Source organism: Eutrigla gurnardus, assembly GCF_963514095.1.
Source record: "Eutrigla gurnardus genome assembly, chromosome: 20".
Taxonomy (NCBI): Eukaryota; Metazoa; Chordata; class Actinopteri; order Perciformes; family Triglidae; genus Eutrigla; species Eutrigla gurnardus.
The window spans coordinates 20,036,134-20,063,847 of NC_139931.1; the positions used below are offsets into that span (position 1 = coordinate 20,036,134).

General features: G+C 42.1%; 2 protein-coding genes across 4 annotated transcripts in view; one reads left to right on the plus strand and one right to left on the minus strand.

Annotated features, from left to right (window-relative positions):
• LOC311031491 (ornithine decarboxylase-like) overlaps positions 1–27,714 on the minus strand; it is a gene marked incomplete at its 3' end in the record, with an annotated part of 229,983 nt that overhangs the window by 104,153 nt on the left and 98,116 nt on the right. The window lies entirely within an intron of this gene.
• pdxdc1 (pyridoxal-dependent decarboxylase domain containing 1) lies at positions 3,543–26,881 on the plus strand. 3 transcript variants are annotated; one of them, XM_084036222.1, is made up of 23 exons: positions 3,543–4,196; positions 7,570–7,672; positions 7,934–8,002; positions 9,212–9,289; positions 9,683–9,832; positions 10,605–10,794; positions 10,998–11,066; positions 11,150–11,228; positions 11,309–11,393; positions 11,526–11,574; positions 12,112–12,213; positions 13,609–13,734; positions 13,882–13,932; positions 15,135–15,195; positions 17,152–17,222; positions 18,117–18,222; positions 18,301–18,475; positions 18,847–18,965; positions 19,057–19,178; positions 19,736–19,828; positions 19,925–20,021; positions 20,493–20,591; positions 22,726–26,881. In XM_084036222.1, exons 2-23 carry the CDS (start codon positions 7,596–7,598, stop codon positions 22,968–22,970), a joined length of 2,313 nt encoding a protein of 770 aa, XP_083892348.1. In that variant the 5' UTR covers positions 3,543–4,196; positions 7,570–7,595; the 3' UTR covers positions 22,971–26,881. The 3 variants fall into 3 exon arrangements, 2 of the variants coding, with proteins under 2 accessions (XP_083892348.1, XP_083892349.1); XR_014598986.1 differs by lacking the exon at positions 3,543–4,196 and having other exon boundaries at positions 7,520–7,672; positions 22,726–23,702; positions 23,837–26,881; XM_084036223.1 differs by lacking the exon at positions 3,543–4,196 and having other exon boundaries at positions 7,520–7,672; positions 9,686–9,832.

Genomic DNA, 27,714 nt, shown 5'->3' on the forward strand with positions numbered 1-27,714 from the left:
TATGAGAAAATGAGCCTACTTCTTTCTTGATGTATTATCTCAGTAAACATTGTAAACATGAGTTTATGGTCTCAATCTCTAGTTTCAAGTCTTCTTCAATCCAGCATGATGTAATATGGTGATGATGGCCTAATTTCCAAGATGCCCAAAATACCCTAGTCCACAAAACCATCAGTGATGTCTTTCTAATGAAAAATATGGTTAATGAACAAAACAAAACACGTGACAAGTTTTAGTCAACAAAACTACTTGGTTCTGTTTAGTAAAAAACATCATGGTTGGGATGAAAATGACTATGGAAGTGAAACAAAACAAAAACACAATCAAACTAAACTTGGTTTGAACAGGACACTCACATCAGTCTCCTAGTGGAGGTCTTGTGATTTGTGATCCGTCCACCACCTACACCTCCTCCCTACGTGGTCTTCCACCAATCGTTTCCCTTGAAACCTAATTCACAATGCAGTCTAGTTGGGTGGGAATGTCATTTCCAGGAGACGAGGCTGATCTACGTAGAACCCTGAGTTGTGATTATTTTGCCCAAACTAATATTTCTAAGGTCAAGACTGAACTTAAACTCATAGTAACATGTGTTTTGTTGTAGGTATTCAGCAGTGAGTTGATCATATTGTTCTGCCATGAAACAGGAGGAGTGTGTTGTTGTTGCATTATGGTACATTTGGAGATGGATGATAAGCCATCTCAAATATTTTAAACCATATGAAATATATTTTATAAGCTTAAAAACTATTTTCTATATTCCCCACACTGGAGCTTCAGTCTTCAGAAATAAACCTAAACATTTGTTGCAAGTGTCAGAAAATGGAACAAAGAATCAATTTTAGGAGAAAAGAGGGAAATTATTGAGTATCTGCGCATGATTTCGTATCATATTTAGAAATATGAAGTGCACAAAACACTAGTTTTTTGGTGCTGTTTTGAAGCAGCAGCATGTAAAGGGAGTGGTGATACACTCCCATACACTTTGAATGTCATTCTTTTTATTCTTGCACACTAGGACGATATGTAATATCTATATTATTATGCTTATGAATTCCTAATTCTTTCTTCCCTCCATTGCAAGCGTACTTGAAAATGAGGAATGCTTCTTGCCACTGGGGCCTTGCATGCATGATGTACAATATTTGTAAAGCATGAGTGCATGTTTCTGAGCCTTTCGTGAAAGTGTAGCTTCGACGTGTGCCGACTGTATGGACTTTCCTCTACAAGCTATTTTCAACCCAGAAAACAGCTGTCGTAATTTCATAACAAAGACACACACACAAAAAGAGCTTTCTAGTTTTGATAAATCAGTTATGTCAGTTGAATGTGTGTGTGTGTGTGTGCACTTTACATGCCTCAGTGATGGAATTCATTCTGGGACATTGAACAAAGAAGAGGGCTCTAATTGTCCAGTAGTACCTGAGCATCATTCAGCTGTTTCCATCCGTACAGCATTTACTTTGTACATGGTCATCTTTAAAGCTGCTCTAATTCTGTTTTGCCACTTGGGGGCAGTGTTTCTTTTCAGCTGGCTATAAACACGATATTGACATATTGTCGCCTAATAAAGTCATGGTGAACATGTTCATGAGTACAAGTAATTGTCTCCTTACACATCTATCATTCCTGATTGTGTCCAACTGATGATTGACAGCTTCCCTCTTTCAGCTCCACCTGCATATAAGACGTGGAAAAGAAAGAAAGAAGTGGAAGCAGTAATCGTGACGTCACCTGATGGTTTGTGGACAGCGGTTTATTAGCCTCAAGATCGGTATTTTGGCCGTCGCCATTTTAAACATCATCCTGTATTGACTTAAAGTGATGGTTCGGAGTAAAATGCACCCTAGGTCATTTCCACCATGACATCCAGCCAAATACCCCCTCAGAAGCATTTTTAGCGATGGTCAAGATAGGGCTATCAGCTGAATGGCTTAGTACTAGCGAAAACGGTACATTATGTATATCTCGTAAATAATAATGCATGGAATGTTACCAAACTTCTGCAGTAGTACACATAGGGTCTGTACTCACAAAACGAGGCATTTGAAAGTTTGTTAGTACATCAAGAGTTTATTTAAAAGAACACTTGCCTGATAGCTTCTATCCTCTGCTGCTAACGCTGACCTGATAATACAAGCATTTATAAAAATTCAGCAAAACTTTTTCATACTCTCACGTGAAACTCGCATCATGGAAACAGCTGGGTAAACACGGAAGTGGTGTCGAAGCAGCCGTAGCGTTAGCAGCAGAGGATAGAAGCTTTCAGGCAAGTGCTCTTTTAAATAAACTCCTTGTGTCCTTACCAAGTTTAGTAACATTCCATGCATGGGGTAATTTACGAGATATACAAAATGTACCATCGCGCTAGTACTAAGCCATTTGGCTGATAGTCCTATCTTGACCAATGTTGACCATCGCAAAAAGTGCTTCTGAGGGGGTATTTGGCTGGATGTCATGGTGGAAATGACCAAGGGTGCATTTTACTCTGAACCATCGCTTTAAATGCATGTTTGCAATGTTTACTGAGATAATAAATTAAGAGAAGTAGGCTCATTTTCTCATAGACTTCCATGCAATCAGACTTTTTTTTGCAACCAGAGGAGTCGCCCCCTGATGGCCAATAGAGAGAATGCAAGTTTAAGTCACTCTTTAGACGATCTGCTGACTGCTCTCCACCTGCATGTTGCTACTTTTTTTCACTTTCTAGAGGTATTTTTTTAATTTCCATACTGGAGGCTGGCATTTAGATACTCTTTAAGTCATTCACCTAAGTCTTCTTAAAATCTACAATACACTTTTACTTACTTATAATAAACTTTTTTTTACTTTGTTTTTACAGCTTTTAAAGCTGTCTTAAGACATAAAAGGATCATGTTGCAAAATGACACAGTAGCTTACTGTAACAAAAGTGTGATCTTGTCCCAATAGAATGTGATACAGCAGCTTTATCCAGTGGATCATTGACCGACTTGTTTATTCAGAGACACCAGCTGTGCTGGGAGACTTGGCAGATTAATGTTTGTGCAATGGCCTCTCCTGAGAATTTGGGCGTGGTTGCTCTGGTGAATTCGATCAAATCACTCGTCTCCTTGAAAGCCCTTTGTAGCTCCTTCAATTGAACTGGCAGTGCATTCAAGTTCTTATTAAGAAAAACAATGTGGTGTTTTATTATTTATTTTTATTATACGTTTTGTGTTGACTTTGTTGGTGCCTGTGGACAAAAGTGGGAGTGCAATACCTTGAATGTAATCTGTTGCACCGTGTGTCTGTGACAAGAGACTGTTGATGAAGCATTAAGTTGTTCAGTTGGCGTAGTAGCGACCTGTCAATCACCAGGTAGCCCCACCCTAAAACATCCCCTGGACTCTAAATGGACCATAATGTACTAAATGAACATCATTCTGGATTGAAGAAGACTTGAAACTAGAGACTGAGACCATAAACTCATGCTTACAATATTCAATGTGATCATAAGAGAAGTAGGATCATTTTCTCATAGACTTCAATACAATCAGACTTCTGTTTACGATGAGTAGTCGCCCCCTGATGGCCAGCAGAGAGAAACCGGATGTTGCTGCCTGGTAAGGATGTTGGTTTTATAGGTGGGGATCTTGACGGTTGGTGAGCTGCCTCCATATACATCACCTGACTCCAGATCAGTCCAATAGCACAATTCAATTGCAATAGCCGGGTTTTGACCAGCAGAGGGTGTGTTTCTGTACAGCCCAATATGTTGAAATGAAATGCTTTCCACTTACATGTCAATCAACAACACGATTTAATAGCCAGCTATATTGGTTTTGAATTTTGGGGGGCTTTGCTTCCTGTTTCCTTGTCTGACTGCGTGTCCACCGGCTCCTTCAACCCCGATTAGAAAACAAATCCGCCGTCGTCATCAGCTCCCGCCTGACTGGCCAGTTCGATGCCAGAGCGTGACGTCGGGTGCTGCCAGCGTGGAACGCACGTCGCGCGCCAAACCAGGAAGTAAACCACCCTGCTGCTGGCTGAGCGTTGATTCTGCGGGGATACAGAAAGCGGTCCGAGCAGTCAATACGCGTCCGACGCAGAAGTTCAGCCCGCTTTCCCGGAGACTACTGAAGGGACACCGCGACGTTTCCTGGCCGCGGACCGTGTCCGTCCCGTCCCCCGCTCCCACAGCCGAGCCGGCTGGGCTGTCAGCGCTGTGCCGGAAGGTACGTGTCGGTCAGCTGTGTGAAGCCTCCTCCCGTTCTCGGCTGCTGCTGTGTGACCCGTCGGCCGGGAGGAAGCTCCACGGAACGTGTAATATTCCGTGTACCATTGCAGCTGCTGTCTCACTAATGGACCCTGCGGCTGCTGACGCCGCGGTCCAGCCTAACCGCTTAGTCCGAGGATCCTCCTCTGGTCCTGCTGTCAAGCCGTGACACGTACACCTGCAATCATGTAGCTACCGACATTCTCAATATACACGCTAATAAAATACGCATCAAAACTAAGTCAGACGTTTACATTTTGGTCTAAAAGGGTGCTGCACTGAAACGCCTGTAGTAACAACGACAATAATCCTATTTGAATGAAAACGCTTCTAAAAGAGGTTTAAGATGTGCTTTACAAAGAGGAAGTAAACATGGAAATAAATGGTTGTGTATATATTTGGTCATGAATATACTATTTTACTTTTACTATATATACACTATATATATATATATATATATATATATATATATATATATATATATATATATATATATATAACATATAACAGAACTACAGAAAGGGGCTATGGAGTAGACCAAAGTCTCCATACCAGAGGCACTGGAGCCAGACTCACAGCTCTGGCTGCCCAGCTGAGCAGCTCCACTGGATACATAGAGGCGAGGAGAATAAACAGGATGTTCTTCACAGACACTAATATATATATATATATATATTAGTGTCTGTGAAGAACATCCTGGTATGGAGACTTTGGTCTACTCCATAGCCCCTTTCTGTAGTTCTGTTGGCTGGCTAACTTCTCTCCGTGTCGCCTTGATCTTGGCCTCCAGCCTCCTTCTCCATGGTCGGGAGTTGGTTGGGTAACTGTGTAACACTGGGAACTTATCTAATTTTGCTTAAAACTGGGACTCGGGTGAGCCAGAGGACAATAAGACTACAGAGTCTTTAGTCATGCTAATAGTAGAATTTACTGACATGTCGAGATTCAGTAATAGATGTGTCTATGTGATGGAGATGCACCAATACTGCCTCGAATAACTGGATCTGTATCGATGCATTATATTTCATATACTTATAAAAAGTGGTGGGAATCGTCAGTCACCTCACGATTTGATTATTAAACAATTCACACGATGCATCTCGTTTTTTATTTAAATATAATGAGAATATACTTCTCCAAATCTTTCAAACCAATTCCTATTTGTATGATAAGGTTGCTGGGCTACATTACTATCTGGAAAATTTCTAACAAAAAAAAATCAATTGAATGATTTGGTTGAATCAGTTGTAGACTTTACTGCATTGATGCAGAATCTTTCAACAAAGCAATGCGATGCGTCACAGAATTTATTATTTCTCCCACCTCTACTTACGAATAGCACAGAAGTAGTGAAGTCAATAGTCCAATATTTCTCTCTAAAATGTAGTCGAGTAGAAAGTAGTATCACATGCGTCCAGTATTTGAGTAAATGTACTTAGTTACTATGCATTACTGATTAATAATATGCTGTACCAAAAGAAGTGTTGTCAGTTGAAAAGTTAGTCTGGAGCCGTCTTGTGTTTGTTTTGACCAGTTTATTACTAATAAAGTGAAATCAGCATGTGAGGTGACTGTTGCAAGTAAGTGACGTCATTTAGGTTCTCTAATGTTCAGTTTGATGTTGGGGTATTTTCAAACCGAACACTTTAACGTTTCTTTACATATGTATCAGTTACTTTTAGTCCACAAAGCACGCTTCACATTGGCATAAAAGCAAATGTGTCATTTGTAAAGCTGGTTGCTGACAAGTATTCCCCACTTCCTGCTCCCCCTGCTCAGACCTCGACCTTTATTATGATCTCTAAACAACAGTTTGTGACGGCTGTGTTGCACAAAATGTTTCCACGTCACCATGCAAAGAACTTGCAACCTCTTCTGTGGTAGTTTCAACATGTTTGCCACACAGATGACGTGCACAGACTCACGAGATATGAGATATCAAGATAATGTTTTAAAAAATCACCTTTAGTGTTAAGGAAAAAGGTCATTATCTTGTGTGCTGCTGTTTTCCTGCTCTCTTGGTAACTGAATCTAGCAGAAAAGCCAGTGAAGTGGGTTCATGTTAGGCCTGAAGGGACGAAGAGTAGAAGCTGGACTGGGATCCATTCTGACTGATCCATAGAGCCTGTTCACACAGAACTAGCCCTCCTTGGGTTGTGTGCTCTCTGTACATATCTGAAGCTAAACTTTGCTCCTTCTTTATGGCTCCGTTCTCCCTCACTGCACTGCTGCTTATCCACCAGCATATACACTTTATAACACGTAGCAAACAATGGAGGCTGTCTTCTACAATATCAGTGTGTCTATGTATGCCTATCTGTCCTGTGGAAATATAGCATATCATTGGCTCATTTTCATAACCAGTGTATCATTAGTGGCAGGCCTTTTCTCTCTTTACTGTGGACTTGAAATGAAACCATGAGAACATTATAAACGCTGGTGAATCAGTGAAACAGACTTGTTGTCTGCTGATAGGAATGTGCCTTCCTACATCGTTGACAAGAGTGTGTGGGTGAAGCATTAAGTTGCTAAGTTTTACTCTTTTAGTGGCGGGCTAGTTAGCTAGCTAGCTTGCTAATTCCATGCCGCAGTTACGGAGCATAAAAGGCACCACATGAACTGCTGGACTCGGTCTACGTTACCTTAACATGGAGCTGGACTCCACTGTTTTGTTTCACGTCACACATTGGTTTATGCTAATTGCTAGCCACTAGATGTTGCACTCGCACTCCTCCCTTCCATTGCATTCACGTCACAACACAGCTGTTGCTCAAAGCGTATGCACTCTCAATGGGTTGCCAGTTCGTTGCACAACCTGCGTTTTTATGGTCGAGTGGTTTGACACTCAGACAGACATGTCAGTGATGAATCTTTCGTGGTATGAATTAATTTTGCAACATGTATTTGGGTTACTTTGTTACTTGGGACTGGTACCGAAATGCCGCCCGCTTACCGTCAAACCATCACCGACTAACCACCGTCAGCCATTTTTCCCTTTTTTCCACACTAACTGGCAATCCCAAAGACTCTTGAGTTCATAATAATAGTCACTCTATTAATAGTGTGACATTGGTGTCAATAATCATCAAGCACTGGTGACTCCATGGTGGTGGTGGGGGCAAATCAAATTCTGCTTTTGGCCCCCAAAAGGCTTGGGACAGCCCTGCCCAGGGCTACTCATCATTGGGGTTTAGCTGCTCTTTTAATTGTTGTAATATTTGTAATGACTGATTTTAAAAATGTTTGTCATACTTTTCTCCTTGATTTTTCTCCCAGCACACACACACACACACACACACACACACACACACACACACACACACACACACACACACACACACACACACACACACTTTAGATGATGGTGGACTCGACGTTTGCTCAAGTCGGCAGGAATCTGAATGAAGCCATGGGAATCCTGGGAGAAGGACAGAGGTCAGATACAAGGCTATTTTACTTATTCCTTTAATTTAGAAAACCAGTAAGACAGCTGGAGAAATGACAACAAGGTCCATCAACGACCTTCTGATGGTTCTGTCATGTTAGCGCCTCTTTTAACGCTCACATTTCGCTAGTTTGCTTGGTGTTGCATCCTCATGAATCATTTCCATAATCTTAAAGAGTGTCTCACCAATAACCACATGCACCTTTCTATGTGACTGTAATAGAGCATCTCTGTGTCTTTGTACTGTGAAGAGAGCTGGAGGCCGAACCAGAGAAGAGGCGCTTCAGCAGAAGCAGCATCCCTGGACCGCTGCAGGGAGAGTAAGACACACACACATTCTACGTTTCTGCTGGCCTCTGAAGTGACTTTCCACCTTTTCTGGTGGCAAGAGAGAGCTCAGCAGTGGTTTATAAAACTGATACTTAACCTTGAAGTATCATAAAGGACCCTAGCCAGGCCATTAAGTTCAGCCTAATTGCTGCAGTCAATTGGATTGTCATTCATTAAAGTGGCATAATAGCCTCTATATGGTGGGAATACGGTACTGTTTAACTTCCCTGCCAATTTTCTGTGTTACATTTGGTGTCTGTGGCCCCGAACATACTGAGACTCTTCAAAACCAGGTGCCGACCTCTGATGTGTAGCCAGCACTAAAGTGTGTTAAACATGCATTCTCTCTGCTGGCCACCAGGGGGCGACTCCTATCAGATTGTATAGAAGTCTATGAGAAATTGGTCCTACTTCTCTCTTGATGTATTATCTCAGTAAACATTGTAAACATGAGTTTATGGTCTCAATCTCTAGTTTCAAGTCTTCTTCAATCCAGCATGATGTTCATTTAGTACATTATGGTCCATTTAGAGTCCAACAGACCAGAAAGCAGGGGATGCTTTAGGGGCGGGGCTACCTGCTGATTGACAGGTTGCTACCAATGCCGTTAGCTACGAAGATAACATTAGCAGACGACACTGACAGACTGTGGTTGGAACGGGAGTGGCCGCTTCAAAAACCATAAAGAAAACCAAAAGACCATAAAAACCAAAGATTAAAGATTTGGGGTTCCCGACATGCTGAAAAAATATATAGTTCATTCTTATTAAAAACTATTAGTATGAACCTTTCGTTGTCCGATCCTACCACATCTATCTGCATCAAGGCAGGAAGCAAGTCATGAAGTAGTAAAGCCCACCTCTGGCTCCATTGACGATGCGTGTGACTCCATGCTGGGTGTTGAAAAGTTGACAATATTTTCACTTGTAAAAATTCGTAGAAAAAACGTGACAAGTGGCGTAAGAGAGGAACTCACGCTGGGCGCACGAGGCACTGTGTTTCTAGTGACGGTGTGGTCTAGTGGTGTGATCGGCCCTTGTATCCGTTTTTTTAATGACATTCAAAGGGGCACTCCAGCACTGTATTATTGTACTTCCATAACAAGTCTTCTCAAGTCAGCCGGCATGTGAAGTAGCAAGGAGACAACGAACTTCCATGTCATCCAGAGTGTAAATAGTGTCTTTGTGTCTCCTCTGCAGTGGTCAAGATATTGCCACAATGCTGCACCTTGTTGATGACCTCATTCATGATGAGGAAGAGGACAAGCCCTGCCAGCAGTAAGTAGAAGGAATCGGTGACACCAATACACCAGGTAGTACTAGACCTGGGCGGTGTTGCTGTACATCAGGTGTTTAGAAATCCTGAGTTTCAACACATAAATCCAGACGCTGCTCTTTCTATGATGCTGTATTGATGTGTTGTAGTGACCAGCAGACGCCACCAGAGGTCGTTCTAGAGTGGAAGAGGAAGCTGAGCTCAGACAGATGGAGACTCAGTGTTTTTTTTTTCTTTTGTTATTTTAAAAAGCGGATTTTTTATAGTCGGGACGTCAGTTTTGGTTCCTTTTGCTTTTGACTGGTTCATTTTTATTACAACTAATACTCGCACACAACTTGTGTTCCAACTATGACACTCGGGTGTATGATGCAGCTGCTCTGTGCTGTCGCCAGTAGGATGCAGAATGTGGGGGAACACGGTCACATGGCGTTGCTGGGTCACAGCCTGGCAGCCTACATCTCGGTGCTGGACAGAGAGCGCTTGCGGAAGCTGACCACTCGGATCCTGTCTGACACCACGTTGTGGCTCTGCAGACTGTTCAGGTACGTTGGAGTAGAAACCGGCCACGGCAGGAGCACAAACTGTAGGGATGCATAACTTCTATAAAGAAATAAAGTAACTAATGCTGTGTTCACATCAAAAGCACATATTTTCCGCAGTGCGATTGCATTCAAAGTCAATGAAAAGACACTAATAGACACAAATTTGCATCAGACGCCGCAAATGTGGCAAATTGAAATGACACATGAAGGCAGCTGAGTTCACCAACTGTCTCCAAGCAAACAGCACTAGACTTGAAATGATTTAAACAAAATATTTCATAATCATGTCTCCAGTGTCTGTGTGGAGAAACCAGAGACTGTCTGTGGTCCCCCAGAGGTCTAGATAGTAGTTCACATTAGTCCAGAAACCAGACCAGACTATGTGGAGAAACCAGAGACAGTCTGTGGTCCCCCAGAGGTCTAGATAGTAGTTCACATTAGTCCAGAAACCAGACCAGACTATGTGGAGAAACCAGAGACTGTCTGTGGTCCCCCAGAGGTCTAGATAGTAGTTCACATTAGTCCAGAGACCAGACCAGACTATGTATAAAACTCTTTATTTCTGGTTGTCGGTTGAATAATGTTCCTTGTTTTTGGTCAGCCATAGTGATGAGATCCCAGAAACTTGTCACATTATCACATTAGTTTATACATATATTTTTGTTTCATTAATTATTTGAAAGGTTATCAATCAAACTTGTTGTTTTACCATTGGTTGTCTTAGTAACAGCTCTGGTTGATGTTACTTTCTGCTTTCTGATCGGTCCCTCAGGTATGAGAACGGCTCCGCCTACTTCCACGAGGACGACAGGGATGGCCTCGTCAAAGTGTGTCGGCTGGTCATTAACGCCCGGTATGAAGAATATGCCTCTGAGGGCTACGCAGTCCTCGGCTCCAAACAGCCAGTCATCTACCAGAGTGCGTCAGGCAGGCCTGGCCTGGGCCAACATCTGTGCAGCCAGGTAGGAAGGCTCCGACACGAGTCCATCAGAAAGTCAAGCTGTATTAAAATGCTCTTTATTTACTTGGAGGTATTTAACAAATGTCCTTTTGGTAGAAAAACCAGCGTTGTATCAGTGTTGAAAGACCACATCTATGACTAATAGTTTCTAATATGGAACATCTGTGATGGAACAATATTTAATGTCGGTCTCTGTGTGGTTAGCTCGGCCTCCCTCTCTCTAGCCATTGCACCGTCCCATGCAACACCATCTTTGGATCCCAACACCAAATGGTAAGAGAATCCGAATGAAAACACACTGTTACACTGGAGTTCAGATGACTTGTTGAGACTCACATCCTGTTTGTCTTTGTCAGGACATCGCCCTGTTGGACAAAGTCATCAAAGAGGACATCGACGCCGGGAAGCTTCCACTGCTGTTGATTGCCAACGCAGGTGAAGGAAAATCCCACTATCGACACAGGAAGTACACTACAGGAGCTGAACGTTGTTTTTACCGCTGTTTTTTTCCCCAGGCACCCCTGGGGCAGGACATACAGACAAGTTGGGTCGACTGAAGGACCTGTGTGATCAGTACAACATGTGGCTCCATGTGGAGGGGTGGGTCAACTCTTATACTCTCTGATATACATGGTCTTATGTATCTGCTTCATTCTCAACACAAATTCATCCAAATCACTGGAATGCACAATATTTCTGACTTAAACTATGGTGTTGTGTTTTTCTCTTCAGGGTCAACCTGGCAACCCTGGCCCTGGGTCAGGTCCCCTCTGCTATCATGGTAATTCTCTCATCCACTCACAGCCACAAGGGCCCAATAGATACAGATTCAACCTTCTTCACCTTGGTTCCTCTGGGTCATCCAGAGGTGCTGGATTCACTGTGTCTAGCAAAAGACACTTCGGCTGGTTTACTACAACTAACTCAGCCTCTATTGCCTCGTATTAATTAGCATTGGCTGATGTTTTTTCACAGCCAGTGTAACAAGGACTTAAAACTCTTTCAGCCTCCAAATGGGCATGTGAAAATTGTTTTAAGACAAACTTGCATTTTATTAGAATCGTTCAGCTTGAAAATGCGTTAATGAGGCCAGCGAGAGAACAAAAACAAATCTTTCTTTCCATCATTATTTTACAACTGACAGCCGTCACATTATGGACCTTCATGTCTCTAGTGGAGAGTCCAAACGCCATCACTGTTCCAGATAAATGAAGCCAGCAATGTCACAAATGTCATGGTGCCTGCCTGTGGTTATGGCAGCAAGACACACAGGAAATGTCCACTTTCTATAGTGACGTGTGCGTCGTCTCCCCTCCAGGCAGCCACCAGAAGTGACAGTATGACCCTGACTCCGGGTCAGTGGCTGGGACTCCCTGCTGTAACTGCTGTCACCCTCTACAGACATGAAGACCCAGCTCTGGTAGGCTCACATCAGGTCATACCAATGGATTCAACACAGAGCGATGTTTTCGTGGCAATGTTTGGTTGCTGGGGAAATTGCATTTTCTGCTTCCAGTCAAACTGACTTCAATAGGGTGGTGTAAACCTGAACTACCCAAGTGAAGATTTCTCACAGTTGTATTAGTTGTCTTCTGTTTAGCTCTACAGTATCAACATTGTGACTTCGATATGACACCACTGCAAACATGTAAACGTCAGGTGAAGGGTTAGAACAGAAGATTTGTTTTTCCAATTAGCACGTTAAAATGTAATGCATTAATTAGAGTGTACATGGTACACAGTAATCTGTTGTCCCCTATACCGACACCAGATCAAACATCAAACAGAATTTAATAAAGTGTTTTTGTAATACAGCGCCCCCGCCGTCGATTCAGTAACAGTTCAGGTGGAGAGTGGTACTGCAGCAGGAGATGGAGAGAGGCTACCAGAAGCAAAAAACACTAAATGATAATAAATTCAAATGGAGATCTGTGAAAAGTTTATGAGGGAAAGCTGCTAAAAGCAGGAAGACACCACAGTAAGTGGAGAATGTAGAGTGTTGGGGGAATTATTTTCCTTCAGACCAATTCAGGTTAAATAAGACTAACATGTGCTCTTTGGTGGATTAAGTGTTGGATTAATTACAGGAGATGCTTGAACAGATTCAGAAAAGATGCTGAGTCTCATTTTATCAGAACGTTTGGTCGGTAATTAGAGCCACGTTGTTACTTTTACTTGTTTTTTGAAGGAAGTTCTGCTGATCCAGACACCAGCTCAGAGCGGTCTGTGTCCTGCTTTAATATTCTTTTACCGTTATTTGTTGACTCCATCCTTCTAGTTAGCTTTGCTAGCTTAATCCTGGACCTTTATGTTTTGGCCGTCCTCTTGTGGATCCATAAATTCCTCAAGCAGAGTGCATAGAGATGACGGTCTGTCCGAAGTGCTGGTTCTTTCAACCTGGTTAATTCACTGAGTCGGTGGAAAGGCTACAACTTTTGCAGGAAGCCCGATGGCGTTTAACGTTAGTCTCCTGGTCCACTAGCGCCTCTACTGGCTATGTGGTAGCTCTACATACTGTGAGTCTGACACAAAACGACTGCTGGTACCGTGAAATCCACCGGTCCCATAAACCATTGTGACTTCTCCGTTCTTGCCCACCGCATGCTACAATAGACTGATCCCACAAGACATTGCAAGGTTTTTAATGCAGTCAATGATGACGTGAATATGACTTTGTGATACATAAATCAACTTTTTTGTTATAGCTAGCACATTTCAAAACAAGTTGTACCAAAGGGAATGTTGGTGGGCAGATGAGATGAGTTCCCGAGGTTCCTCGCTTCATAGATGGACCACTTTGTGCTCTGCGTTTCAGTCTCTGGCAGCCGGTCTGACGTCCAGCCATCCGGCGATGAAGCTGCGAGGGCTGCCTCTCTGGCTCTCCCTGCAGTCCCTCGGTCACAATGGAATAGTCCAGAAGATCAGCCACGCCTCCTCTCTGGTGAGCATCGCTTAACTGACATTTCTCTCTTTTTTGTGTATTTCTCCAACACGTTTTTAAAAGTTCTGGAGGAAAGTAAAAGTGTCATATTATGGGGCTCGGCAATAAAATCATCTCCTTTCACGTTTTTTCTCTCTCTCCCTCTAGAGCCAGCAGCTCCTGCAGATGTTAAAAGGTCTGCTCTCCATCAAAACATCCGTAGGTGTTCTCGTTATGTTCTGCTTTACCATGCTGAAATGTCGACTGGTGTGTTAGTGTCAGAAATATCCCACTGTGGAGTGGAAACACGTCACAAAGCAATATTCCCTGCATGCCTTTTGAAAAAGCTTAGTCTTCCGAAAACAGCTGCAATGATCAAAGTATAAATTTGCGATATTGAAATGTAGGACGGGACGACATGGAAATGTGATGTCACCATCATCCTGCCAAAATAACTGCAGAGACGACGGAAGCCTCAACATGGAATCATCTACTTTTTCACTCAAAGTCAGGGTGTCATCAGAAGCCTCCAGCACCAGCACCACAAGTACAGAGGGAAAGGAAAAGAGCAACAACACATGTGGATCCCTGCAAACATCCTGAACTGGGCTTCATCAACACAACAAAGACACAACATGCACAGAGAAGAAAACAACACCAAATGCAACACAATTGTAATCCCCTACTTTGCAGAAACTCATATATTCAACACCACATCCCAGTACACTTCAAGTCCAGCAACACCACGAGGCAACAGCTTGAAAAAATACCCAGAAAGCATCTGGACAATGTGGTGTGTGTAGTCCAGTGTGTGAGGAATGTACAGACCTCTTTACTGGGGAAACTAAACAACTGCTGCACAAGCGAATGGCACAAAACAGGAGTGCCGGTTCCTCAGGTCAGGACTCAGCAGTCTGTCTGCATCATAAGGACAAGGGACACTCCTTAAGGACACCAATATTTACAGTCTGGCCAAGGAAGACAGCTGGTTTGAGAGAGGGGTTAAAGAGGGACCATGTCCCAACAGAGCTCAGGGTCCACTTGTCCCAAAAGGGCTAATGACTCACGTTTGGGCTGGGAGGGAAATACCTCATCTCCCCACTCGTCAGTCAGAAGTGAAGAAGCCTCTTGGATGAGAGGAGAGACGTCTCCAGTCCAGTCGCCTACGAGAAAGCTTTCAAAGATCAACCAGTTTTTCTGGAGCTGCCATCACGTCCATAACGGCCAAGGAGCGTATGTGACACACGGGTATGATCACATACGGCAGCTTCAGTCGCCACGGACACAAAGCAGCATCTTCAACCCATGTCGACGTCTCACTCTGTCAACAGATGACAGATGATTTTGCGTGTGAGACAGCTGATGACTAGTGAAGTGTAATGTTAATGACGGCTCTCGTCTGTGTCTTGTGCGTCCAACAGGTGGAGGATGAACTCGGCTCTCCTGTGGTGCTTTTCAGGTTTTCACAGGAAATGAGAGCCGGTAAGAGAGGACTCTCCAAACATGACTCGGCACATTCTTTATTTTTCATGTCTGTTAACAATTACCTTCAAAACTAAAAAGGATTTGTAGATGAAGATATTATGAGCTCAAAGTGCCATAGGATGTCAGAATGGAATACAACAAAAAAAAATCATTTTTATAGAATATTAATTTTGAAGACACCATTTAAAGAAAAAAAGCAGCCATTAAACAGACTGATGAAATCAGCCTAAATTCTCTCATTTCCTTTTTATCACTCATAATAATCAGTCAATGATGGAGTCAATAATCATAAATACATTTCTCTGGCTATGTTTTAATGGTAAACCCCACTGATCAAACGTTATAACAGGATTCAATGAATGGTATACAGTGGGGGTTTCACGACTACCAATTTTAACTAGTTGACATTTTTTTCAAAATAGTAGTCGACTAGTCGTTATGTAACAAAGACACACAAAGGGGATCTTCTCAACAATGAAAACTGTATTAGAGAGTTCAAACATCCCACTGCAACACATGTAAAACTATACAGGATTACATTTGAAAATAAAAATAAATATCCTAGTGATGTGGCTCTTATAAACAAAAGAACAACAAAATCAAAGAGATGCCGGCTCGAGTGTCGGCTGGCACCGGGTTTCCATGACAACGGACGTAATACACACAACAATAGCCTACATACTATAACGCTAGAACACAGCATTACATCTTGCAAATAAGAAAAGTAACCGGACTCACCAAATTACAGCCAAAACACCATGGTGGTAACAAAAAAACAATTCAATCCAGTGCGTAACACTAGCCTACTACTTTTGCCGCCGCAGCTCAGCGCCACGGTCAGCACTCCCCACAGTAGCCGCCATTTTGTCCATGACTAGTTGACTGTTGCCTACAGCGCCGACTAGTGGTGAAGGTAGTCGACTACTCGACTAGTCGACTTGTTGGTGAAACCCCTAGTATACAGTAATATATCTGTGATATCATTTTTTAAAATTAAAATATGTCTTTATTGTCGTTCATGAAAAGGGAGACATTTACATCACAGTCTCTTAGATTGCTAAAAGCTATTCATGTATCAGAAAAAAGCAAGGAAGGGAGATGACATGGGTAGTTCAATGCATCGTTAACCTCCTAAAAACAAATACAAAGCAATTCTCTCAAAATAATCTGACAGTTTCTAGCTTATTAAACTCAGCCTGTCTCCTGCTGGAAAACCACTTCAATAATCAGAGAAGGCAGATGATCCATATTCTCATGTTAACAGCGCTGCTAGACAACTGTGACTTTCTGACACCAGCTTGGCTCCGCCCACTAAATACATCATCGCTGTAGACGTGAATGCCCTCCACTGATCTTTGACCCAGTGGATGCTGTGAGAGCTTTTGTTCAGCTTCCTCACTGTTTCACTGGGTAATGTTCCCCACAGCTGTCACATGTGATGTCATAATGATGTCATTCACTCACCCTTTCAGTTGACCTTTGAATCACTTATGCTAATTGCTAATGCTAAAACCCACAAATGCTTATAAGACTTGAAACTGTATTTTGTCACTATAATAGACATTTATATTACTTACCTAGCCATAATGATAACCATAGCAGTTAGCATTAGCAATTAGCATTAGTTAATGCTTATTGCTATGCATAACATTAGCAAATAGAAAATGAATTCCCTGTAGAAATTGAGTAGTAGTAGTAGTAGTAGTAGTAGTAGTAGTAGTAGTAGTAGTAGTAGTAGTAGTAGTAGTAGTAGTAGTAGTAGAGTGTGAGGGGGTTTCCTCTAGTCTTTTGCTTAAGAAGACCACAAGATCAAACTTGAGTACGTTGACCTTTGTTACACAAACTGTTTCATAGTGAAACATTGGAATGACATTCATGGATTATTGAGATAATATTAAGATGATAATGTCAATATACACAAAATAATAATTTCCCTTCCCCCTGTGCCGATAGTGTCCAGTGGGGGTTCGGTGGAAGGTTACTGTGCCGGGGAGAAAGAGAAGCAGGATGCCTTCAACAGATGGGTAACTCTTATTATTATTATTATTATTATTATTATTATTATTATTATATGAGTGAAATTAATATGTTTAAAGGTGCAACATGTGGGGCGGTCGGGTGCGTAGTGGTTAGGGCAGCCCCCCCATGTACAGAGGCTTAATGTCCTCGATGTGGTGGTTCCGGGTTCGACTCCCGCCCGGGATTTATTTCCCGCATGTCATCTCCCTCTCTCTCCCTGTTTCCACACTGTCTGAAAAATGAATAAAAAGGCTTTAACGGCGCTCTAGCCAAAATAAAAAAAAAAGGTGCAACATGTCAGATCTGGACCCAAGTATACATTCAGCATTGTCATAAGAATGTAGAAAGTAGCATTACAGTCTCCTCGCTTCACGCTTCTGGCTTTTTAGATTTAGTCCAATAAACAAACGATCAAAGGGAAGACGGAGCATAAACACACAGATGATGATCATCCAATACACCTGAAGATTATTAGATAGCAGTGTTGTTGTGACTGGCTCGCTGACTTTCAGTGGTAATCTTCTTGTCCTGCTGTTAGTTATCAGTTGACTTTTTTTTAATAACCCATAGTAGTAGTAGAGGTGAAAAGCTGGCCCCTGTAGAGTGGAGCATGAATGAGTCCTAAAACCTGGAAATGAGTCAACATGTTTTGCACTCTTCCTGAACAGGCAACCTCCGCTTCTGAAAGGTGAAGCAGACAGTGAAGTGCCTTAAACTTGCATTCTCTCTGCTGGCCATCAGAGGGAAAACTCCTCTGTTTGCAAAAAGAAGTCTGATTGCATGACGTATTATGTTAAAACATCATACATTTCCATACTTCTTTTGTTAATTGTGCTAGCAAATGTTTAAAAGCTGTGGCTGAGTACACGGCTGATGTTTGAATGACTTCCTGGGTGCAGCTGGGTGAACAGCTGCTCCAGCGGGTTCCCACCAGCGGGGTGGACGTGGTGGAGCTTGAAGAAGAGGGTACATGTGTCCGCTTCAGTCCCCTGCTGACGGCTGCAGGTAACATGAACACACTGCTCGTTTTCATATAACGTATGTTGGTAGAACATGCAGCGTGACATTCGTCATCCCATCCAGTTCTAGGGACCCAGCATGAGAACGTCGTGGACCTGGTGGAGGTGCTGTCAGGGCTGCTGCCGGTCATGTGCTCCACCATGAGCCTCAGACAGGACTTCAGAGAGGAAACACACCGACACTCCCCATCGCTAACATACGTAGAGGAGCTGAGCTGGCCCGGCCTCGGTGTTGTCCGGTAAGAATGGATCGGCTCAAACCCTCAGAGACCCACCTGGACTCCTTTTATGTCTTTTTTTAGGATATTTAGGGTAGACAACAGGTCTCAGTCATAAATCAGAAATAAAATTAAATGAATCAATTAATTCAACTAATTAATGAAAATAATTTGTGAGCAAACATGATGATAAATATGGATATTGATTGTAGCAGGAATTTTGGGGTTCATACCTTTTACCATTCAAGTTTTCCCTAACTCCGTCCCGACAAGCTAACATGACCTGGTTCTCAAAAGTGAAACATATGTCACCCCCTTTAATACACATTCATGTTTCCGCCGGGGAAGTAGTCCTTTAAGGATGTTGGTGTTTGCTGTGGTTTAATGCCCAGGTACGAGCCTCAGGCTGAAGGTGGGGACAAAAGCAGGAGGAAGCAGGAGCTGCAGAAAATCAACAGCGAGCTGCTGAAGAAACTCCAGGAGCTCGACACTGACATCATCTTTTCCTCTGGTTGGTAGAACTTCTTCACATCTGTGAGGCCTGTGAAAATGTATCTCGGTATTTATCTGATTTTCTTTGCCTTCTCCTCGTCTCTCCTCAGGCCCCGAGTTTGGGACAGAGGAGGACTGTATTTTTATTGGCATGGTAACCGAGGACGTCGACGTCTCAGAGTTGGTTGACACTGTAGCTGCCCTCGGGAGGGACATAGAGGAGAGCGGAAGGGTAACATTATCATTTCTGTTACTTGAAGGTTGTTAGATAGTTGCAAAACGGGTTATTCACGATTAAATGATTAGTTTACACTCATTTAAAACTGATCCATTAACCGCATAGTCCAGAATATGTCCTTATCATGTTGATTCCTGGTGAAGAAGAGCAACCTAGCAGTAACAATGCATTTCCTAGAACTTATAACACAATAAACATGTCCGGCTGTTTAGCCGATGGAGGCCTTCGCAGTTGTAAAACATGTTGTGATCACATTCACTACTTTTGGCAAGATTATTTTGCTGAACAAAACATGGAAGTATCATTAACAGAGATTATATTCTTATTAATCAATAATGGAAATGGTGAAATCCCAGCTAACTTCCCGTTGTCCTACAACCCTACATCATCACTCATCATTCACTAGTCCCTGCTCACTAGTAGAGGACTAGATTAGAGGACATTATTGTTTGTAATACATACTTATTGTCAGTTATTTTGTTGTAGTTTTTTCAACATGGTCCACAGCCGTATCTGATGTTTCTAAATGGAAGTGACTGTTTCCTGTGTAGCTGCTGGAGAACATGACGGAGGTGGTGAGGAAAGGAATCCTGGAGGCAGAGCTGCAGCTGCAAAAGGCCAATGAGGAGAAACTCATTGAAGAGGTTGGTGTGTGTTTAGTTTGATTGAGAGTCTGGCTGTCTTATGCTTTTACACGTCTGAGCCGTTGAAATGTTTGACTTCCTGTTGTCTGTGTGCAGGGAATGCTGAGGCAGCTTCCTCTGGTTGGCTCAGTGTTAAACTGGTTCTCTCCGTCTCAAACGTCCATAAAGGGCAGGACCTTCAACCTGGCTGCAGGTACGCTAGCTCGTTGTGTGGACCCTTTTAACAGCAGTGTCATCACACATATATGCGACGTAATGCTGTGTTCAGACTAAACGCCTCTGCTAACATTGTAGCTGCTCCATCAACACTCCATATAAGGTTGTCTCTCTCAGCCATCACCCTAAGGAACTTAACGAGGCGTTGTCACACGCTTTGATGTATTAATTAGAAAAATAAAAGCGTACATTCACGGGAAGTTAGCTAGCATAAATGCCAGTTGTTAGCATTGCAATAAACTCGCAAATCTGTGACTTTATAAACATGCACATTTTTTCTCGTAATACTGCCCCCCTCTCTCGACTGTATCGAATGTACATGAATGAATATTCTTGCTAATAGGTGTTGCTACTCTACATACAGGGCTGTAACATCAACTCTGGCACTGTGTGAATACAAAGTGTATATCAGAGTATGTGAATGCATGTGAACGGTGTGTGTCCACAGGTTCCCTGGACTCCACGGAGATGACGTACTCCACCAAGGCCCAGGCAGGCAGGCAGAGCCTGCAGGAAACGCCCACCTCCTCAGTGAAGAAGCTACCAGGTAGCACCGTCTTTGTTCCCACTCGTGTTGAACTACCATCAGAGAGACTGAGCTCTTCCTGCTCATACTTCAAATAATAATAATAGCTTAATTTAAATAGCACCTTTAAAAACAAAGTGCTTTTGACAACAGAATATACACACATACGGGTCTATACACAGATACCACATACACATCAGCAGAGCAGGAGAAATGATAGGTAGAGTTTAAGAGTTAAGATGAGGTAAAAATGCAGTAGAAAAAAATAAATAACTCAAATATAAATAAATTAAATTCAAAAGTCTATAAAAGTGTTTTTTAAGAAGTTATTCAAAAGAAGTCACTGATTCAGCAAGCTGTAGCTCCTCAGTCCAAAGCCAAGGGGCCCTGGTGGAGGAGGCTCGATCGCCTTTGATTTGGAGCCTCGACTTTGGAACAGTTAGAAGGGCCCCGTCCGAGGGTCTAAGGCCGCGAACAGGGTCGTATGGGGTCAGCATTTCTAAAATATAGACTGGGGCTAGACCCTGACGAGCCTTAAACGTGATCAGTAAAATCTTAAAAGCAATCCTTAAACGAATGGGGAGCCGTGAAGTGAGGCTAGAAGTCATCTGTTAAAATGTGTGAGAAGGCTGGAAATAAGGGTCCTGGTCCACATAGAAACTTTTTCTGAGCACAAGCGTCTTTACATCTACCAGTTTCAAGTCTTCTTCAATACAGCATGATGTCCATTTGGTAAATCATGGTTCATTTGGGGTCAATTTTGGACCTGCATGAATCAACAACAAGGCAAGGCCATTTTATTTTTATAGCACCTTTCAACAACAGGGCAATTCAAAGTGCTTTACAAAGACACCAGACAGTGGCACAGTGAAATGAATCCAGAAAATAAGTGGTTAAATCAGCTTGTTGGCACTGTGACTAATTGCAAGGCTTATTAGGAAACCGCTGTTGCTTGGCGTCCTGAAACGTGCTCTTATTGCCTTCGTCCTTGAGGCTAAGCATCAAGTCATTCAATAAGGAGTCATTGGAGTGGGAAGGAGGCTCCCTGAGCTTGCTAAGTGTCAATTAGTACCCGTCAGTGAGTAAGCTTCTTAACGCTCTCATCGCCAGCTAAGAGGACATAATAGTACTTGGACTACTGGCAAACCTTCTGTGGAGCACTTTGTCCTCGGATTGGTTAGGCCTATCTATAAAACACAGCTAATAAGCTACCACTGCATCCTCTATGTTTGACTCTTCAGCTCTCAGCCCATCTCTCGTGTCGGTACTGACGAGGCGGTTTGCTATTGTATTTCCTTCCCCGCTTGGAAGTGAAAGCACTGATTCTGGTGATTCCGTTGCTTAGCCCTTTAGTAACGTTAGTGCCTTGTTTCAGCTACAGTATGTTTGGTGGTGTCCCGCCCCTTTCTTATTTCAGGATAAATATCTACAGTAGTCAATGGCAAGAGACAATTTTTTTTTTGGTCCCATTTGAATTGTATCATGAATTTCATGAATTTGTCAATTTAAAAGATCTTTTTTTCAAGTCTCAGTGTGTTGTAGGATCATTTAGTTTAGTGTTTGGTGTACAATTCATACGTAATGAAAAAAATATTTGGCTCTTGTCATTGATACATATTTTTTTCCGAAATAAGGTCCCATAGAGAACACTGGAAGGGGCTTAGCCTCCCTTTGTGATCCGTCTCATCAACTCAGAAATGGATTTGTTACCAAGAAGGATTTTACACCAACGAGGAATTTGTCTTGGTGAATAAGGTGCATACATTGAAGACAATAAAGTGTGGGATGATTGATACATAAGGACGGAAGAGCTGTACAGGAATGTGCAAAAAAGATTAAAAAATAAAGATAAAAATAAAGAAAGGTGATTATGGTCAAAGGAGCATACGTTAAACGGTGTAAAAACACATTTCAGTGCCTGCAGTATTCGTTGAGTTGCTTTATTGAAGGATAGCCGCTAACATATAGCTCCGCTAATTCTTCCCACATTATTTTGTAATTTAAAAGCTTTTATTTTGAAGCAGTGGAATCAGGAAATTGTGTTTCGAAGATCCGATCTGGGAGCGTACACACCGAATTGATAATGCATCCTAGTATGATTTCTATTTCATATTTGATGTTGGATAACTCACAATAACTTGCGCTGTCCTCACAGGTCAGTTATTCCGGCGCTCGGGGGCGGGCTCCGACTCCTTTAGTGAAACCAGCTCCATTGGACCCGTCGAGGAAGCAAGTCCGAGTGGCGCTGTCTCACCTCCAGCTCCACCTGAAGAGGACTCGCATACTGCCGATGACAACATAGCTGAGGACATGGAAGAGCCTGCATCACAGGTGGAGGAGGAAGCATCCTCAGAGGAGAGACAGCCTGAAGGCCAGGAGGTGGAGGACAGCGCAAGATAGGAACCAGCCATCCTCTGAATGGTACCAGCCTAACAGATGTTTAAGAAGCAAGCTGTTATCACGTTGTGAATCTAACTCTTCCAGCTCTGAAGGGAACATGGCCATGGAGCTAAAAAAAAATCCACCCTGGATACACGTCTACCGTGATGCTCACTTCAGTGCATTCTAGTTATTTAGTGAGGAAGTGTTCTAATTTGATATTTTCCCTCCAACTGTTGCTGCAGCATTCTGGGAAATGCCTTTTTACCACTTCTAAACATGGACACTCAAGGGTTGCTCTCATTCAAAAGTGTACCAGCATACAATACATGACGGATCATTAAATCATATTCACAGGTCAACAAACGGACACTGAACAACACAGTGACAGGCTTTAGGGTGGATTTTTTTTCCTTTAAAGTAGGATGGACATCCATCGTGTTTTTACCGTAGAAATAGAACGGGAGCAGGACGGACATTGAACTGTTTATTTTGGTCATGTGATGGTTGTTAGCTTGTTGTCATGGTGACAACACTTGTCAGTGGGGCAGTAAAGTGATGTCACAGCCCACCAGGAAGATAGAAGACAGCTCTGGACACACATGTCTGTCTGGCTAGTTAGCTAGGTGACTAGCAAGCTAGACAACTAGTTAGCTAGGTTGCTCGTCTTTCTCTGGAGACAGATGTCTGCCTAGTTACCACATTAGCTAGGTAGCGTGTCCTCTAGTGACAGCTATCTGGCTAGTTAGCTAGGTAACTAGTTTGCTAGGTTGCTTGTCTTTCTCTGGAGACAGATGTTTGCCTTGTTAGCTCATTAGCTAGGTAGCGTGTCCTTCTCTAGAGACAACTATCTGGCTAGTTAGCTAGATAGCTAGCTAGTTAGCTAGGTAACTAGTTAGCTAGGTTGCGTGTCCTTATCTGGAGACAGATGTCTGCCTTGTTCGCTCATTAGCTAGGTCATTTTCTAGAGACAGCTATCTGGCTAGTTAGCTAGGTATCGTGTCCTTGTCCAGAAATGGATGTCTGATTGGTTAACTCGCTAGCTAACTAACTAGCTAGGTATCTTTTTCGAGGAGCAAGGTGGAGGGACCGTTAGACTCGGCTCTGCTGCTGTTCACCTGCTGCTTGGCTCATTTGCTGTAACCAGCGTAGCTTTAAAGAATGACACAATTAGCAAGCTAGTTAACTAGCCAACTAATTCCACTGCTTTAATGTTGCACAGAAAACATGTGTCAACTATCCACTGATACCTACTGGAAAACCTCAGTGAGTCCAACACTTGACGAAAGTTGGTTTACATTATACAGAAGTGGCCCGCTACAATGGTTACTATGGCAACAGTAAACATAAAAATCGTTCCCACACTGTCCATCCTGCTACATTAATTTGAATGGGATTATCCCTTCTACTACGGTTTTCTTTAGCTGTTTTTACATGGATCTCTCTGATCTCTTATTGGATCAGAGGAGAGGAGTCGCCATATTACATTTAGCTTCAAAGTGAAATTGAATTGGTTACCCATTTAAGCCTTTCTTTTAACACTGAACTGGAAATAAAGCGTCTCAATATTAAGAGTGTCGCTGTAATTAAAATGTTTCGATGTAAATAGTCCACACAGATGTTATCTATCTAACCCATGAAAATACTAACTAATTATTTATAACAAAATTAAAACTGTATATCAACTATTTAATTCAAAGATATGTCTACTGATAAAAGCAGCCACTCTCCAAAACGTAAATAAGTCGCAATGTTATAAATATATAGTTGCAAATCCTCAAGGAAAAAGTCACAATATTACAAGAATAAATCTGCACTTGTACAATTATGAGATAATTTTACATAATGTAATTTTTCGAGCTATAAGCTCCAACTACAGCTTTGTGAATCAAAGTTCCCTTTCTATTTGCACATGCAGCAGGGGTCAGAGTCATGTGACATAGGCTTGGGCGGTACCCCTTCTTCATAGCTTTTTACCTACCCGGCATTATGACGGTACATGTCCGTTGATGGTATATAATAATGCAATCAACTTCAGTAAAGCCATAAAATAAAATAAAATATATTTACAAAACATTAAAACTGGATGATATAACCATTTGAAATGGCGGCAAAGAGGAGGAGGAAAAGGAAAGAGACTGTGAAATCGAAATAAACAAAACTCACATCCCGACTATAATCGATCAGCTTTTTAAGGCAACAACAGTTGGAAACACTGAGTCTCCATTTTTCTGAGCTCGGCTTCCTTTTACACTATAGAGATACTGATCTCTAGTGGTGTCTGCTGGTCACTACAACACATCAACAGAGCATCATAGAAAGAGCAGCGTCTGGATTTATGACGGGATTTCCAAATACTCCGGTGAACTGTACTACTGTAATACCGCCCAAGCCTAATGTTAAGTTTTTGATATTTATATGAATGTATTTTTTTTTTTTTTTTTGAGCAAACAAAGAGAAGCATTGTGTCACTGGTATTTAGTGTAAGAATATTTCTGTTCTTTGCCAAAACATCCTGCCAGGTCTGAGTCAAAGTACTTCCTGTACATTTAAACATTCTCCAAGTGCAATTTTAGACATTTTTGTTCTCAGTTTGTCGTCTTCTTTTCTTTACAGTTGAGTTGACTTTGCTGGGCTTGTAAACACTAATTACTCATCTTTTGTCCCTCTGATGTATCGTGGTATAAATGATCTCAGATCCATTAAGTTCAGACAGTTCTCACATCTCCAGTGAGCTAAAGTGCTGAGAGCAGCTGTCAGTCATGGTTAGGGTTAATTTCCTGCATTCATCTCTCACTCTGTTTTGCACTCTGTAGATTATTATCCAGTGTGTCTGCCACACTGGGACAATGTCTCAAATATATTTAAGGTGGGTTTTAAAGGACCCGTGTGGTTTTGACTGTCCCAGTCCATCCTGCGAGAAATTAAATAATAATACACAAATGATCCTGCGGTCAAACTTGCGAGTAAAGCCATGTGAAAACTTGCTTTGCGTTTTGTGTGACCACGACATCAGATTGCATTGGAGCATCTCACACGGTGACGTGTAACACACCTGTGGAATCACTGTTATCACACCTTGTCTACAGACCGCAAAGTCAAGCTGAAAAAAGTGTAATCCGTTTAGAACACACCCTAGTCATATTTCCCCTTTTTAACAATATGCAAAAAAACATCATTTTCTTCCTGAAAACAATATACAGTATATATATTTAGCAATAAGGGAGGTGTGTGAGGAGCACAGTCCTCTGTAGTGACGCATCCTGCTACGCTCTTAGCCTGCCCACTGTTTAGCTGTCCAATCAGATGCAAAGGATTTGATTTAAGTCATCTTTTGAAAGCATGGGTAGCAGGAAATGGAAGCGTGTCATGAATGGACACTCAATATGAACCTGCGAAGGGAACTCCTCTGTACATTGTAATGCAACTGTACACAACGTGATTGTGAGGGATTCTTTTTGATTTCACGCCTTTGGGGTTTGAATGGAACAGAAATATAATGGTTTAGAATAAACTCTTGACACACAACCTATAGCACTGGTGGAACATTTACGGTAAAATATGGATTAGATACAGGGTTTAGAGAAGGAATTAACATGGTGGAAATGAAGAAAATTGCACTTATTCTCTATAAAATGTCTTTACTACTGCTCTTTATTTGATTTCTGACATGGTGTAAATGAAGCACAGTCATGTTGATGATTATTTCTGTCATGTGATTCTAAAGCAAAGCTAAATCAGTAACATGTTTGATGAAGAACTTTCCCTGGACCGTCACTGTCTGAATGATTGTATGTGATGAGCAGAATCTTTCCTCTTGAATGTTTTCTACCATTAGTTCACAGGACACAAAGACTTTGACATTTTGTGTAAACTCTGTTTCACATCAGAATAAATTCAAAATTTTCTAGTCTGAAGTTCGACTTTTAAAAGTACATCTCAGCCTGATTTTTAAAGTCTTCCTCTGTGCTGCTGACTTGGTCGCTCAATGCATCTAGTCTCTTTATGGTTCAGTTAGTGTGAATGACATACTGTTCACAGGAGCCCTAGCAAACAGAGTAAGAAAAACACAAACAATATCAATAACAGAGAACAATGGAAAAAAATGAAAATCAAAAGTGTGTAAATATAAACAGGAGTAATGTGTAATCTTTACAGAAAGTAAAAGACAAGCATTTGGAGGCAGCAGGTGTTGAATTAACCTAAATCTGAGGCCTTGACAATTACAGCACAAGAACAAAACACGTGATCAATTTGCTTTGAAATATTTTGATGTAGCCCTGTGATGGACTAGCGACCTGTCTAGGGTGTACCCTGCTCCAGCCCCCCCCCCCCCCCCCCCCCCCCCGCAACCCTGATTACACGATAAGCGGTAGACGATGGATGGATATTTTGACCTTTATTTAATAGCATTTAATAGAATGTAATAGCCAAAATACTTTTTCTGAAAAGCATCTGGATTTGACCTGGGACTTGTTAGACTTGACTTGGGACTTGTTGGATTTGACGTGGGATTTGTTGGACTTGACTTGTTAGTTTTGACCTTGTACTTGTTAGTTTTGACCTGGGACATATTGGATTTGACTTGGGACCTGTTTAACTTGACATGGGACTTGGTGGACTCGACTTGTTGTGTAGACTTGGGACACCAGAGACTCCAATGATACACTGTTGGACTCTGCAACAACACTTCTGGTCCACACTCGAAGTAAGTCCTGGGTTTCATTATATTGTGGAAAAGTGTTTTTTTTTAATATTTAAAATA

Bases quoted from the DNA above. Each gene is read 5' to 3' on its own strand.
- pdxdc1 (XM_084036222.1), top strand. From the start codon at position 7,596: ATGATGGTGGACTCGACGTTTGCTCAAGTCGGCAGGAATCTGAATGAA. The intron at 10,795-10,997 runs GTAGGAAGGCTC...CTGTGTGGTTAG, and splicing joins GCCAACATCTGTGCAGCCAG to CTCGGCCTCCCTCTCTCTAG. The intron at 19,829-19,924 runs GTTGGTGTGTGT...GTCTGTGTGCAG, and splicing joins AGGAGAAACTCATTGAAGAG to GGAATGCTGAGGCAGCTTCC.